General features: G+C 35.3%; 1 protein-coding gene across 2 annotated transcripts in view; it reads right to left on the bottom strand.

Annotated features, from left to right (window-relative positions):
• The window catches only part of NAV3 (neuron navigator 3), a 346,824-nt gene that overhangs the window by 192,743 nt on the left and 136,700 nt on the right, over nt 1-17,381 (bottom strand). For both annotated transcript variants that reach the window (XM_028105477.1, XM_028105478.1), the window contains exon 6: nt 2,297-2,365. In XM_028105477.1, coding sequence (XP_027961278.1) covers nt 2,297-2,365 — 69 coding nt within the window. The remainder of the gene's footprint in view (nt 1-2,296; nt 2,366-17,381) is intronic.

The following is a 17,381-nucleotide window of genomic DNA, read 5'->3' as shown; positions in this document are numbered from 1 at the left end:
TTAGGTTGTGATTTGCAGTTATTTTATGTGGACTAAAATTAAATACCCGTGTGGATCATTTATGTCACTGTTTAAGTAGTTTCTACCTTAAAATTTCAAGTATCAATTATTTCATGAATGGCGCCTACAATATACAATCGCTATATTTTGTTCTACACTATTAACATATTGTATATGTACAATACACAATCTGCATAGAACTAATATTGGCATTCTAAGTCATATTTAACAACATGATATTAAAGGATGTCAGCGTCTTGGCTACTATTTGCTGCCACCATGTGCATGTCACTGTGTACTGCTCTGATAATTTCTATTTTAAAAGAAAAAAAAACCTCCAGCCCTTATAAATGAAGCATGGAAATGTTTACTGTTCTCTATACTGAATTTTTAAAATGAAAGAGTGTTTATATCTGTTATATTGGTGCCCAATATATCACAATTTCAAGATCAGTTGTTACTATTTTCGTATTTTGACTCACCTTCATAATTAATATATTATTTCTGTAGTTATTAGGAAATCAAACTCTTAAATACTATAGCTACTTTTTAAAATAGTAACAGGTATTGCAACAGGGAATGAACATCAGGAAAACACAAATACTGGCTTAAAAACACAAGTGCTAAGCTTTCTTGGAATAGTTAATAGTTTCAAAATGTTGACTATATTCTGGAGTTTGAATACATATGGCTAATAAACAGTTCCTTCAGCTATTTTGCTAATTAGAAGCTGTGCCATGTACAAGGTTGGAACCTTTTCCAAATGATCCCAGCATTTAACTTTTGCTTAAATAGATCTAGAGGGTATGTAAGTATAGCACAAAACCAAAGACACCAGGAATTTTGAGTACCAATGACTGCACTCTAAAGAAAGAACTCAATTAATTAATTTGGACAAATGCCCGAGTCATAATAAATCTAAGAACTATTCCTGAGGACACAACTACAGACTCAGAAAGTCCATCCCAAACTCACATGTACAAACAAATTTGTCACCAAAATTGCCCTGCTTGCAATAAAACTTGACCTGTTTCTAGAAAGCAATTAAATTGCATTTATTCTTTACTGTGACCCATGAAGCCAAGTGATCTTTAGTTCTCAGAAGAACAAATTAAAACAAATTAAAAAATCCATTTGGTCTTCTCATTACCCTAATTTGACAGGCAGCCAGAGCTCCAGATCATTCATCAAAGTAATAAAAAGAGAAATGAGAATGAAGCCAACAAAAGTCAGAGAGAGAAATGTTCCATTAAATTAATGTGCTTAAAATATATTTTATATGCATGAGTCTTAGAAGTGGTAATAAAAATTGTACATGGCAGGTCACTGTATTTTGCACATTTGAATTTATATCATTTTTCCTACTTTTAATTAAATACCCTTTAAATTTTTCTCTCCCAAATCATTTTAATTACTATGGAAATGAACATAACTTAGAATACCAAGGCAAGAGGAAAAGCACATACCTCACATCAAGGCATCATAAGCCATTCTTGTGGTCAAACATTGCATAATACGATACGTTATCTGAGCAGTGATTAGGAAGCCACCACAGAGATACTTCCCCAGTGAGAGAGAGGGCAGATATAATTACATAATAATCAGGGGTTCCAAACACATTTGCTGTGGCTTCATTCAGCTGTACCATCATACCAACACCAAATGTTTCGGCAACTTAACATTTTTTAAAAAAAACATCAAACACTTTCAATATACATTTATCAATCAGTATTTTCCAAACAGGATATACCACAGTCATTTGCTATAACAGACTGTCTTTAAAATATGTATGTCAGAAAGAAGCAAAAATTTCAACTATTATAGATAAAGGAACAGTCCAGGTTAACTTGGTGACTTGGTGCTAACCTCCCCACAAAAAGCTGCCACTATTTCTCAATTCTGCTTCAAAATGTGCAATAATTAATGCATGCCCATCTCGAAAAACAATTACATTCTTGTCTTGTAACTCTCAGATTCTGTAACCTGGAAGGAATGGGGCCTTCCAAGTAATGTTTTCCTTGACTTTCTCTAAGCTTAGAAGCTAGACTTCAGCCCAGTCATAACAGTATATATAACAAAACTAAAACAGAAGAAGCCAAAACCCATTTAATGATCTAACACAGACATGCTCATCCCCAAGAATGCATATGGAAATCCACTTGGAAGAATTCAGTCTTCGAAACTTTCATCCAGAAGTATGTAATTTATGAAAAAAATTTAGAATGATAGGACAAAATATCACTGGGCAGTTACTTTATTATCACTAACAAGCAATAAATTAGAGATATTAACTGACCTAGTAGGCTTTTTTTGACTGGTTGCAATTCCACTGTGATTAGACTGAGTTGCATATCTGGCTGCCAGACTGTATGAGGAGAAACAGAGAAATTGAATTAAAGAGATTCTTTGAACATGGAAAGAAAGCACAACATTACAAGAAAACTATGAGTTAATGAAATGCAATTGGAACATGTATAAGCATGTATAAAGAATAAATTAATTAGAAAATTATGATAATGCAACATATATACCATGACCTTTGATTAATGAACACACTACAAAACGATGCAGTGCACCCCTTGGAATAAAGTATGCCATCACTTTAAAATTACGGCTGCATGATATTGTTCATATTATTTTAAGGAGGATTTCAGCTCATAAAGAAATTTGACCTTTGTAAATGACTAGGAAAACTTCAGGAAAGCTAAAGATTAACTTTACATAATACAAAGAGCTCTTTCCCAAAAAGTTTAAAATGAACAGAAAGAGTATGAGAGTCATTATTTTCTTTGGTAAATGCTTCTAATTTGCTGCTTTAACTGGAATATTATTTCCAAAACCAAATGACTGAAATATCTGGTTTCTGATGAATGTATTGCTTGATCTCGAGTCCTAGATAGAATGTTTTAAGGAAGCAAACAATACAAGATTTTTTCCTAAAGAAAGATCTATATAGGTTAAATGGAATAAACTGGAGTTAAGTTCTCCAAAAACAAACTGCACAACTACTAATGACAGCTTCTGGGCATTCTTCAGTTATAATTCTTAACAAATTTTAAATCAAAATCTTTGATCAAAGACACAAAAGAAAGCATTATTTAAACTGAGTTCTAAAGAGCAGCGAATATTTTACAAACAAAAATGAAATTTTGCACTTAAACTAACTCCTGAATTACCTGAGTGTTCTGAAATTAGTGTTTTGAAGGATATGGTGAAACCCAATTAGACCTGAAACATGTTCACATATCCTGTGATGGTCACGGATTGATGCCCGAGTGGAGAACCACTTTTCAGGTGAATTGTGAGGGAGCACAAAGGCCCTTAAAAACCGCCCGGATAGAAAAGAATAAACCCTCATAACTAAGAAGCTTTTCAGAGCACTTATTTTTCACATTTGATATGTGATGTATTATTCATTTGCCTATAATAAATTCTGTATCCTAACTACACTGGGGCAAGTGGCCCAACTACTTCAGTAACAATGATATCAGAGAATAATATAAAAATAAAAACCAAAGTGTCTGGCTGAAATGAGATATTAATTTAAAATTTAAATTTAAAATATAAGCACCCAAAGTGAAGAAACTTTTTTTTGTGAACTTCTCAGTCTAGCTGTCAATCCAAAAGAAAAAGACCTACCTCAAGGTTCACTACTATGTCTGATCCCATACTCTCCAAATTGAACACAAATATTAGCTGGAGAGATGACAATGAAACAATGTACTTTCCTTCAGGGTACTGAAGCCATCTGATAGGGTTTTCTTCCATGATTTTAAAGAAGTACAATAATTTCTAGGATTGAAGTGAGGTGGGGGAAGGAAATCTAGAAAGGTCAACTGACTTGCTAAAATTGGCTTGGTTTTATGGCCCATGTGTGGTTTCTAGTTTATTATGAAAGAACAATACTCTACATGTTGCCTAGATTTTTGTACCAAGCCCTCACATTTTAATCCTTTCAAACTTGGCTTCTGTTCTGCATTGCTTGCACTAGTGAAACTGTTGTGTGAAGAACACAAGACTTTTATTTAATTCTCACCATACTCTAACATCTTTGTATCTGACCCATATTGCTCCCTCTGCCTTTGTGAATCTCTCTCTTTCACAGACGGTAATACCAGTGAGCTCACTTGATTTGCCCACCATCATTCTTGTCCATTTTCTCTTTCCTTCACTGCGTCCTTTCCCTCTATCGAGCTCTTAAAGGCATGATTTTTCATAGGTCCTCTTTCCTCAAACACTTGTATGCATTCTTTCACTTAGCAATTCATTTCTTTTCTTTTCTTTTGTTATGTTAATCACCATACATCATTAGTTTTTGATGTAGTGTTCCATGATTCATTGTTTGCATATCATTCATTTCTTCCCTAAGACTTTAAGTAAAATCTACTATAAACTAGAATTAATGTGTGCACCACACTCCCAACCATCAATATCAACTGAGGAAAAGATGTCCCATTTCCATGATCTTCAAAATCATCACATTAAACACCATTTTCCCTCTTTTATCCCCAAGTCTTAATCAGATCCTTCCTCTAATTTCTTAATTTCTATTCACAGGATCATCATTTTCTTTAGTCCAATGGGCTTGAAACCTCGATAGTTGACTCTTCTCTTTTTTCTTTTAATTATTGCAGATATGCAATCAATAGGCTGTCACTCTGATTTAACCTCTACAAATCCATTTGCATTGTGTTCTCTTCCAATTTCCTTGTTTATTGCACTAACTCAAGCCCCCAGCGTGTCCCACAATGCCTCTGGCCCCTTTCGTTTTTCTTAATCTTCTACTTCGCTCTGCCTCCACACTCAGTAGAAAACCACTATTTTTCCCCACGGTGCTTGTAATACCATATCTCACGTTTCAGATTTAGTAAGTTTAGTTTCAGTATAGTAACAGAGTAGGTGAGGCTGTATAGCTAATACAATTTATTGGTAAAACAGACACAAGGGACATGTAGACACAGCTCTGAGGCAAGACGGGGAAGATAAACAGAGTCAGAACACCAATAAACTAGGAATTTTCAAAATATCTGGATTGAGGATTGTGTATTTTTTTTCTGGAAAATTGTCAAATGAGACTCCTTCTAGCTAATGGGTGGTAAAAATATCAGAAACAAAGCACAAAAGAAATAAATATTTTGAGACTCATTGTGGATTCTACCAAAAAGAAGTATCTGCTCACCTATCTGATAAAGTAAATATTAAGGGAATGCTTTTTAGTTCCCTAACATGGAAGACAAGAGGAGGAGACTAGAGACAGTCAAATGAATTTTTTAAAAATGAAACTCATCTGGTGTTCAGAACACAGAAATATCCAAATTACCATACCTTTGTAATCTACCTTCAGTGCAAATATGTGGAACTATAATATCCATTTATTATCAGGGAAGAAAGCTTCTCAAAGTAAACAGATCCTGAATTTTAACTTATCCATTTTTACTAATTGCCAGAAACTTGCCATTCAAAGTGTTGTTCAAGGACCAAAAAAACTGGCATCACTTGGAACTTTTTAGAAATACTGAATCTTGGGTCTCATCCCAGAGAATCTGCATTTTAACAGGATTCTGATGCATAATAAAATTGAAAAAGCTGTGCTCTACAGAATACCCACAAATGTCCAACCTTGGAGGAAAAAACCTTGTAGTTTCTAAAGTCAAACAGCATAATCTAAACATCTCGAGTCAGGCCTCATCATCTATCCTGCAGCAGCTTTTGATACTTTTGATATCTACCTTCCAGAAATCATCACCTCACTTAGCTTTCCTAATGCAACAGCTACCTCTGCAGCTACTCCTACTTCCCAAGTAACAGTTGACTCACTCTCTCTGCCCCCTCAATTGTTGTACGGTTACCATGAATATTTTCAAAAATTGTAATCCTAGGCAACAGCTAATATACTCCTCTATTCTTCCTATCCCAGATCTACATTTTATACTCAATCTCAATCTTAAACTCAGTCTCTTTCCTAATAGCAGCTTGAGATCCCCTAAAAATTATACCTGGATCTATCAACAAGATCTCTCCCAGATATTCCAAAAAATGTTCAAAACAACTCATTCTCCTTCTTTCAAACCATCCTCTCTCTCTCTCTCTGACTTTGCTACGTAACTTGAGTGTCACTGTTTTCTCCACTGAACAATATGGAGTTGTCTTGATCATTACCTTTTGCTTTTTTTCCTACATGTCATCTCTCTCACAGACTCTAGTAATACTTCTTTACTAGTTTCTTTGTTATCAGTCCATTTTTATTCCCAGACAAATCAAATTATTCCTCTCATAGTCAAAAGAAGGAACTTTCCCAAAGAAGAATGAATGCCAACCACTTCCTTTGAAATTGCTGTTGACCTCCCCGGCTGTCCACAGGATAAAATCCAAGGCCTGTGATTTGGTTTACAGTACTTCAGTATGTCTCCTCAGACTCTTACAGCCTCATGCTCTCTGCATACCGCCACCCTGTGTTCACTGTCACCATACCTCTCTCCTTGCATACAGCCTTTTTCCCATGGGTCCATGGCTCTTCCCATAAGGCTTCCTTCATCTGAAATACTAGTCCTTCTCTTCCCTACATTATAAAATCTTACTGCTAGTTCAAAATCCTGCTCAAATCTCACCTTCTTGTTGAAGCATTTCTCAAATTTCCCAGAGTTAATTTTGTCCTCCGCAGTCCACAGATCTTAATTCTTCTCTAATTATTAGGTTAATATGGGAATTTATCATGGTAAATGTCTATGTCCTGAGCAGACTGTTTTGTTTACTAGGACAGGAATTATGTATGTCCACTTTGCATTCTCAGTTCCTTTTACGGGGTTAGTATGGTTCAATAACTAAATAATTGATTGATATTTACTAAGTAATATTATCAAACAAAGACATATTTCCATCTTTTAAGCAAGTGGGATAGTTTTAAGAAAGTACTTATCAGAAATATATTAAAGGAAGGAACAAAAAGACATTCATCTTCATTGTGTCCTTATTAAGTGACCTGCAGTTTACACTTATTTTCTCATGTATTCCTTATAATAGTCCTGCAAAGGCTACACTCTATTCCTGACTAGAAATATGAAACTAAAGATTTTAAACATTAATTTATCTGTATACATTATACATATTAAAAATAACAGTAATAAAATTTGACATTTGGTCTGTTAGATTCTATATAGTTTGTGCTATGTTCTACTATCTTATATTATTTTCTTGCAAACTGATTACTAATTGCAATATTTTAATGTTTCTTTTTCTATTAATTCATTGCCCTGTGGATTTGTGAATATCTCCAAGACGATGACATCATCATCATCATCATCATCATAATTTCAATACTGTTACAAAATAGCAACTCCCAGTACCAAACAAGTCTACTTCAAAAGATACTCTTTAGCGTTCAGATAGATAATTTCATTCAATGGATCACTTTATACAGAAATCTAGAATCAGCAATAAGACAATTTGGAAGTATCTAAGCAATTCTCCTCAAAAATCTTCCAAGTAAACACTATCTTTTGAATTTTTAAGCAACATTTAATCAGGGCTAGGAAATATGGCACAATAATTATAACCGGCTTCTCCCATGCCCATTTCACAGATGATTAATCAATCAATCAATCAATCAATCAATCACAGAATTCTTTTCTACTAAGCCCTGTGGTAGCTTCAAAATCCATGGCCAGGATTCAAGAAATCCTTATTAATCAAAAGAATTAGAATGAGAACAAAAACTTATTTAAATCTCTTCTTTATTGTCTCATCAAAATATTAAGATGTGAGTGGTTCTGTACAGGATTTTTGTAGAAAATTCTATTTCTATTATAATTATTCTAGCAGTGGACTTCCATGTAGAAGTAAAAATTATATAATCTTATTCTTTAGTTTTTATTCTTAAAAACCAAACTGGACCCAGACATAAAGCACACATGAATCATTAAAAATCACCAAAACATAAAAAAAAATCACCAAAACATAATATCTCAGCCTCACACAATCTATCATTCTTTATCTCCATTAGCTACTTCCAAGTTTCTTCTTAAAAAATCTCAGTTGTGGGGGCACCTGGGTGGCTCAGTTGGTTAAGTGACTGCCTTCGGCTCAGGTCATGATCCTGGAGTCCCGGGATCCAGTCTCACATCGGGCTTCCTGCTCAGCAGGGAGTCTGCTTCTCCCTCTGACCCTCTTCCCTCTCATGCTTTCTATCTCTCATTCTCTCTCTCAAATAAATAAATAAAATCTTAAAAAAAAACAAAACCTTTAAAAAAAATCTCAGTTGAAACCAGTTGATATTTGAATTGTCTCAATTTGTGTTTAATTATTATGATAATTAAAAACATTTTTTTCTTATTTATTCATTCTACAAATATCCTTACAACACCTACTGTTTGCCCAGTCAAGAACCTGGAGAGCCACAACAACTTGCTATGGAATTGGGCCTTGTCCTGATGCAGTAGGGAATACCAAAAGTTTTGACTGCAGAATAAATGATAAATTCTCAGATTAAAGAGATCCTCTCTTAGATATGTAGAGGAGGAACTGGGGGAGGAAGGAGGTAGGGACATTTAGTAAGACCAAATTTCCCATTTAGGAGACCAAAGGGAAATCACTGCTACAATTCAGGCAACATTTGATGAGGGTCTGCATGAAGACAGAAGTAGAGAAAATAGAAGTAAATGATTAATGAGAGAAATTATAATGGTAGCTGTAAGAACTGAAGAAGAGGGAAGAATTCTGGATGGCTCCTGGGTCTCTGGCTTGAGTTGCACAGGATAGTTACATAGATGAAGAATAGGAAAAGGAGACTGAACATCCTTGGTATAGTATCTGATGAGAAAATATCAAGACTCGACTTCCAGATTATGTCACTAGTCATAGAGTGAATGAAGTAACAGGATGGATGGATAGTGGTGGACGGATATTCAGTAGTGAGTAAACCCACCTTTATAGTGGAGCTAAAGTAAAGATCATTTGGTGATCTTATTGTAACGGTTCTCTTATAAAGTACATAAACACCTTTGGCTGTTGAATGAATTAATAAATAAGAAATTGACTTCACGTCCCTAAGGTTTTCGAAGTGGCAGACAGATACAGGTATTGTAAAACTTGATTCAGTTTTGTGTTCTATTTATTCTAATAAGCACATATTTATTGATGTAATCAACAAATTAATCATTAAAGACTTTTATTGACTATATGTACTGGCACTGTGCTAGAAAAACTCAATTTGGAAAAATTAGATTTACACATGCATGGTTTATGTTTCACAGTGAAAAGTATAACCCTTAAAACCTTGTATATGAATTCAAACTCCTTTCTAAAAAGTGTAATTTGATATTTAATGGAAACTGAGTTTACTGCAAGCTCGAAAGAAGCAATATAAAAATATTAGGCAGGGGTGTAAAAGTGGTACATTAAAACTTTCTTTTCTATGCATTATTAAACTAAATTTTCAGTAGTAAAAATCTAGTATATTGGTTTGTAGCACATAATTTAGAGTTGGGCTGCTCTACCTGAATCCCAGCTTTGCTGTTGCTGTTCTCTGTCCCTGTTTCCTCACCTCTTAAATGAAGATGATAACTTTACCTACCTCAACGTTTTTATGGGGCTTAAGCTGTAAATCAACTAGAAGGGTGTCTGGCTTAAATAAGTGCTGAACAGTTAAAAAGAAAATTCAGAGGGATTCAGATGTACATTTGAGAGTCTCTGAATGAACTAACCCCCCACAGGAAGCTCTATAAATATACTGGTGAATTCAGTACAACATAACTTCCTACGTTTCTCAATCCCTATAATTCCTCTGCTCTCTTGTGCTCAGTCTTCCCAACACATCCATTGGTTCTCACCTATCACTTCTGAGGTTACTCTGTTCTTACTCTAAATCCCACAAGCATGGACCTCTCAGTACAGCAGCTGAGCTTTTAACTCTGGCTCAGTCTCTAGATTTATAATTACTTTGGGACCATGATTTATTGAAAGCAAAGATAATGAAGTCTCCTTCTCCCTCCAGCAACCATGGATACTACTCATTCCTCTTGTTTCCTGAACTCAACAGTATGAATCCCTATAGGTCCCAATAGGACATCTATGAAACACCTCTCCCAAAGCAGCATGAACAGGGTGAGACTTTCAGAACCTGTAATTCTCAACGTTGTACATAATCCAAAATACAGATTTTAACGAATGTTTTTGTTGTATAATATATTGTATAAAATGTATATATTTTTATATGCTTATAAAATATAGTATATTTTCTTTAATATTTCAACCAGAGTTTTGTTTTAGATTTGTACTCTAGATTTTACAACTAATTTGAAAGACAAAGATAAAATGTCTCAAAAAATGAGTCATTCCTCAACAACAACAAAAACAATTTGGTGTTCTTCGGTATTCTTCTTGAAGAAGAATACCAAACAAGCTACCATAACTACGAATATATTGCAAAACAAACAAAAGGAACATTCTCTTGTTTGCTCACTTTATCCGTAAGTGTGGTTGCCAGACTTTTGCTCTGAGACATCCCTTGTAAAGCCCAGCTTTACACTTTTTCCTGAGTAATCTCTTCCACTTCTATTGTTTCAATCAAAAAAACAGGGTTAAACAATGTTCCCATGTCCATATCTCTGGCCCTGACCTCTCTCCTGGGCTCCAGAGCCACACACAAGACACCACCATTTAGAAGTCCCATTGAAATATCAAATTCATGAAGGCCAAAGGTGAACTTTTTTCTCTCCACCTCCTTCTTTTCATTTGTTTCCACTCTTACATCATGTTTTTCTTACTGAAATATATCACTATCCAATGAGTCAAAAAAATAAATAAATAAAAACAAAACAAATGCAATGTTTTCTTTCACCCTTATCCCCAAACAGTTCCCAAGTCCATTTTCCTAGTCAGTACCTCATGCCTATTAACATTACACCATTCACTTTCCAACCATTTTAGCTGCAGTGCCCTTCCCTCTCCTCTCCCCAAAGCACATCTTTCCTCTACCCTGTCACCAAGGTTGTGTTCCTAAGTTATAAATGGCAACATTTTTCTTCTGCTAAAAAAATCTCCAAGACAATTGTCATTTACGTTCAAGAAACGAGTCCCAGCTCCTAGACATAACATCCAAAGCCTCCATAACTTGACCTTGGCCTACTTCTCTAGTCTTATCTCTCATAATACCCTGTGGCAATTTAAACATAGAGCTATCAAAAATTCCTTAACACTCCTTTCATTAAGAGGTGAAATCTTTGTTCCACTCATACTCTCCTTGAATCTGGGTGGGCTTCTCATCCCATCAACCAGTAGGTCACCATGTAAGAAGGACAATGTTCTTGTGACTGCCATGTTGGAGAAACTTTGTGTAGTCGCTATGCCAGCTAAGCTGCCAGACACATTGAGGGAAAAAGTCACCATGTCAATGGATTCTCTAGCCATACATATTTTGCCTCCCAGAAGTTTGTGACACCTCAGCTGCTCCACCCTCCCCTGTAGAAGTCCCAAACACAGAAACAAGCCATTTCCAGCTGGGCCCTGTCTGACTCCGAGGCTCACAAAATCCATGAATAAAATCAAATGGTAACTGTTTTGCACAACTGTATCTGGGATATTTTTTTGAACCAGCAATGGATACTCAGAACACACTTCTACTTATGCTCTTTCCTTGTCCAAATACTTAGAATTTCCTGAATATAAATGGCATTTAATTCATCAGTGCCCTCATCTGGGCTCTTTCCTCTAACTGCGGTCCCTGGGTAACTCTGTTGGATTAGTTAGCATACCTGATTGAACTATCTGTTTAAGTATCTATGACTTCTATTACATTGTCAGCAATTTGAATGGTAAAAACATCACCATATCTCAACCAAACATCTAGCATAATTCTTGGCACACAGTGGGGGCTGGATCTTTATTTGTTGAAAGGTCACAGCTGAACTTTCAAATCACTGATGAAAAGAACACTGGGCTCTAATATAATATATGAAGAATCATTAGGAACAATATAGCCTTTCATTAAAATATTTCATTTCATTTCCATATGGTACTCATTGACTGCACAGTGACTGACTCATCAAAACATAAAAATGAGGCACAAAATAGTTATTCTTAAAGTGTATGTACTTAATACAAGTATAATTGAATAAACCATGTTTATCAGAACAAGATAGAATCTAAAGGCAATTTTTCGTTTATGTAGGTTCTTTTAACTCGTCATCTAATTTAAGAAATTATAATAGAAAATCATTTAGAACACCCTTCATTCTTCCCTTGTCCATTTACCAGTAAGTGTTAGAGTCACACAAACATGTTATGAGTAGAAAACCCTACACAGAATCCCTCTACAGTCAGACATTTAGTGCTTTTGATTCCCAAAGAAAGAGAAAAACATGCTTAATCATAACATCGCATTCATCCTTTTAACAGCACTATTCTCAAGGAACCAAGGAGGAATACAAAGAAATCACAAAATAGGAGGTAAAAAATTTCTTGGTGGGGCACCTGGGTGGCTCAGATGGTTAAGCGTCTGCCTTCAGCTCAGGTCATGATCCCAGGGTCCTGGGATCGAGTCCCACATCGGGCTCCCTGCTCCTTGGGAGCCTGCTTCTCCCTCTGCTTCTCTCTCTCTCTCTCCCCCTCTCTCTCTCCCTCTGTCTCTCATGAATAAATAAATATTTAAAAAAAATTTCTTGGCTATGTGGACAATTTATACATCTCAATTGTACTTTTATTGGTACCATGTTAAAAAGGTAGAAATTATCTCCTCCCAAATACACTGAAAATAGCTTGAGAGAAAATTAGGAAGAGGTTATCCAACACATACTATACTTAAGTATATGGGAGGAAAGTCTTAAAAGATGTTTAGACAAAATAACAAATACAACAAAGTAACAAGTTTTAAAGATAGTAAAGCACATCCACTAACATTTTAAGACTGAGATAGATTGAAATATATTTCCTTGTATATCCTATAATTGCTAAGAGTAGATATAAAATCATACATTCAGAATTAAGATCCAAAGAATTTTCTGAACCAAATTCTTCCTTGAATATAAAGATTTTCCCCTTTGTAGGATCCTTATGCCATGTTATAAAACGATAACTGGCATGCTAATAGCTCTAAGAGGGAGGTGTTCAACCACTTCTGCAAAAATATCTTTTGCACCTCAAAACCAAATATGTTCCTTCAAAAATATTTAAGATATTTTGCAACAGCAATATGTGCATCAGAGTATGTGATAAAAATACTCTGTCCCTATACTTAAATTTTGCTGAGACTTCACTGAAAACAGTTATTGCCTAATCCATAAATGAGTCAGAAACTTAGCTTTCATCCACATGTGTTTCTTTTTAGTAGCTGGGTGGCTGAAATATCATCCTGATTATATGTGAGACAGGTTACTGTGATAACTTATCCCATTAGTGAAATATGGTATGTAAATATATTATAACCTCTGTGTTATCTTAAATTTCAACTGACAGTTAATAAGGCCACCTGCATGGTCTGTTTTTGTGGGATCTCAAAACAGTAACTAAAGAGGGAGATGCCTGCATAAGATATTACTGCATCAAAGTCTCATGCTCTTTTAGGAATGCAGAACTTCAAGATAAAGGGCAACTCAGGAAACCAGGCTCATATTTCTCTCACAATCCTACCATAAATGAAATTTTCTAACAATGCTTTTACTTACACATAGCTCAAAGCATTACACTGCTCCATGGATTTTTTTCAATTTACAATTTTCTGAGTAAAATTGTATCACAATAAATTGAGTGCTCCATTCCAAAAGATCATTTTACTGCAACCACCAAAATACATACATACATACATACATACCACACCTGGACCCTGAATACCAGTAGACAAAGCTGTTTTGTTAAGCTAAAAATTTAAACAAGCTTTGGTAAAGACTATCCTGATTAGTGAAAAGTCTGAATTATTTAGTACTTCTAAAGACAAAAAGTGTTGTAGTAAGCACAAAATATGTTAACAACTATTTCTTAGTACACATGTTCCTGAAAATGGCCTTTAATTATTATACTTATAAAGTAATTATATAAATGCATGTCTATACAGTGTTTGAAGGTCTATGAAAAAATCCATTTTATAGAGTCCTTATAATTGGACTATTCTCAATTTATTGCAAAGCAAATGTAATCATCAATGCATTCAATTTTGTGTTAATAAGGAGTGGCTGGGGTCTCAAAACATCTCTGATGGTGAGCTTTGGCCTAGGGTCTGCCAGGAAGGGCAGGCTGATTTTGTTTACACATCTTTTCAGACTGAGAAGTCAATCAGAAAGGGACAGACTGTGGGGGTTGTCAGAAGTGGAAGCTCAGGAAATAGAATGCTAAGAAGCAAATGTTGACAGTGTGCTTTATGATGAAGAGAGACCCTAGACCAATGGTTAAAGTCTCATAGGCAAGACTATCTCAGCTGCAGAAATGATACAAGTCCCCAAAATCCAATTCTGTGCTCACCCTGTCATCCCCTGATTGTTATTTGGTTTTCTATGTAGCTCTGACCACAAGAAAATAGTTCAGTGGTCATACTGACATGATTATTATAGTTAATGTAACAGTTGCATTTTCTATTGTTAAGTCAGTAAGTGGAATGCAGTCTTTAGTAGAAAACAGATTAATATAAAGTAATTTCATATGGCATAAGATCAGAGGTATAAAAATCAAGTCTACATTGTCAGTGCTCTATTTGAGAAGAAAGTGCACCATCAATACTAAAAACTAAATAGAGCCCAACAATGTCTAGTGCTTGGGAGACAATATTCATAAAATGTATTAGTTTCCTGAGTCATTGTAATGATACACAAATCACATTTTCGTTGTTTTAAGAGCAAATTATGAAACACTGACTAACCATTGTTTACATAGACATTTATGTCAAAAAGCACAAGTCTTAACTTCTAAATTAGTAGTCAAATACTTTTAAAATGTATAATATATTCTCCCAATTCCATTAAAAAGCTAGAGTATAATTACAATATTTTTATTTTCTACCTGGAGAAATTAGGTTCAGTTAATTGATTTTTATTTTTTTAAAGAAGAAAAGGAAGTTATCAGAACCAAAAATGATTCTGCCCATGCCTTCTGAGACAAATTCACGTTATTCTCTTTTTCCTAATGTGACGTAATTAACATGTTGAAAAGGGAATGATTAAGGTTCAAGTTCACAATAGCAAGAATAACAGGATAGAGGACAAGAGACATCAATAGACAAGAGACTTCAACAGACTTTGAAAAACTGAAAATAAATGGAGTAGAGTTAATGGAGAACACATAGGAAGAGAAGTTTCATCCTAGTGTACACATGGAGGAAGATTTCAGTCTAGAAGAATAAGGAGGGAAGCTGGACTAGGAAATTACAGATAAAATGAAAGAACTATAAAAAGGAGATTAAGTATCCCTGTCAGTCACTACCAATGACCACTCTATGACCAGATATAAACAAACCAATTCATTAACCATCCAAACAAACAAGAAGCAATTTTAACTATAATAACTGAATAATCCCAGAAAAATGATGCTGGTATAGTTGGGTTCCTCAATATACCTGGACTGAGCCCTCTAAAGCATCATTGAATGATTGCATTCAAACAAGTATCAACTTTCAATAGACATTCAAGAAAGGCCTTGAACAGGAAAGAATCACAGTAGATGTCCTGATTCTGCAGAACATATTTCTAATAGCCATTATATAAACACTCCGTTGGTTTGAAAGCTTTTGGAATCAGTCCGTACAAAATAGAATATAAATCATATGAAGCTTAATTTAAAAAAAATGCAGATGACAGAAGTTGGAAATTGTTAGTAGACGGGGGAGAGGAGAAATAGAAATGCTAATAGCCATATTTTATAATACAGAATGCTAAGAGATGTTCTACAGTTGACTGAGAAAGAAACAAAGATGTCATTTCATTATATAAAGTTACAAAGTTAACCAATAAAAGAACTAAAAAGAGTGAAATTTAACTATGTTAGTAGCCCTCCTAGAAAGACCTATCCATATACCACTGACCACCTCTAATTCCTCTCTCCCGTTTTCCAGAGAACAGATTCTAATCAAGTTACCACAGCAACTACTCCACTGGAGTAGCTTTCATCAAAGTCTCCAGTATGAAATCCATAAGTCAGACCTCAGTGAGCACCCTACTTATGTGCAATATTTGATGCACTTAAGTCCTGAAGGTTGGCAGATAATGGTTAGAAACACAAACTCTGTAGCCAGATTGCCTGGATCAAATTTACAGATTAGTCACCAGGAAACTTCATGCAATCTAACTGGCATTTCCATTTCCAGTTTTTTTGTTTTGTTTTGTTTTGTTTTTAATTTGAAAACCAGGATTACTAGTGATATCGACCTCGTAGGGTTGCTGTGAGGAATGAAAGAATGAATATGTATATAAAGTACTTAGAATGGTGACTGAGGCTACATATAAATTATTGCTCTCCCCCTTCTCCTTGGAACTCTTCCTTCACTTGCTCTCCAGGCAAACAAGTTCTGGTTTTCTTCTGACTCCAAAGGCTGTCCTTTTTTGAGTTTCCTCTAGGAGTTCTTGCTATCACCCATTGTCTCAACACAGGTGGTCTCCTGACCCAAGTCCTCATCTTCTCCCCACCTATACACAGATTTTCGGTGACTTTATCATCTCTAGTCTTATAGTTTTTATTATTTCTATATGCTTGTATCTTGAGAATTTTTGTCTATAGCCTGCACCTGTCCCTTAAACTCCAGTCTTATAATTCCCATTGCCTTCTTAGTCTTTCCACTTGGATATACCTAGTAGACATCATAAAATTGACATGTCTATAAGTAAATATTTGACGTTCTCCATACCAAACCCGCTCTTCCCACATTCTTTCCCTTTTCAGTAAATGGAAACATCATCTTTCCAAGGAAGAGTCTCCTCTCAGTTTACCAATCCCACAGCAAGTCTGGCGGCTAATTCTACTGATATTGCCTTCAAAATATATTTCGAACTGACCTTTCTCTCTCCGCTTTCAGTATGGTACTCCAAGCTTTTCTCCATGACTCCTTGTTTTCACCTTTTCCCCACTACAATCTATTCCCAGCAGAGCAGCCAGAGTGACCCCTTGATTTTTTATACCTGTTTATGTTCCTCCTATGGTATATGGTAACTTCCCATCCCTCCTGGAGTAAAATCCAACATCCTTGTAGTAGCGACAGGGTCATATTAGTGTCTCCCTGCTCTTGGTCTGAATTAATCTTACTCTTCTCCTGCCTCCTTCCCTCTGATCCATCCTAACTGTGGTATTTCCGCTTCTTAAAATAAACCAGACAGGCTCCCCACTCAAGGTCTCAGCTCTTGTCTCCAACAGCCTGAAATTCTCTCCCACAAGATAACCACAACTGCTAATTCTCTCACCTCCTCTCCTCAAGA

The sequence above is a fragment of the Eumetopias jubatus genome, unplaced genomic scaffold, assembly GCF_037043125.1.
Source record: "Eumetopias jubatus isolate StellerSeaLion01/CBP00866 unplaced genomic scaffold, mEumJub1_p1.0 scaffold_8, whole genome shotgun sequence".
Lineage (NCBI taxonomy): Eukaryota > Metazoa > Chordata > Mammalia > Carnivora > Otariidae > Eumetopias > Eumetopias jubatus.
Note: the sequence above shows the minus strand (reverse complement) of the source record. Positions and strands in the feature narration are given on the sequence as shown.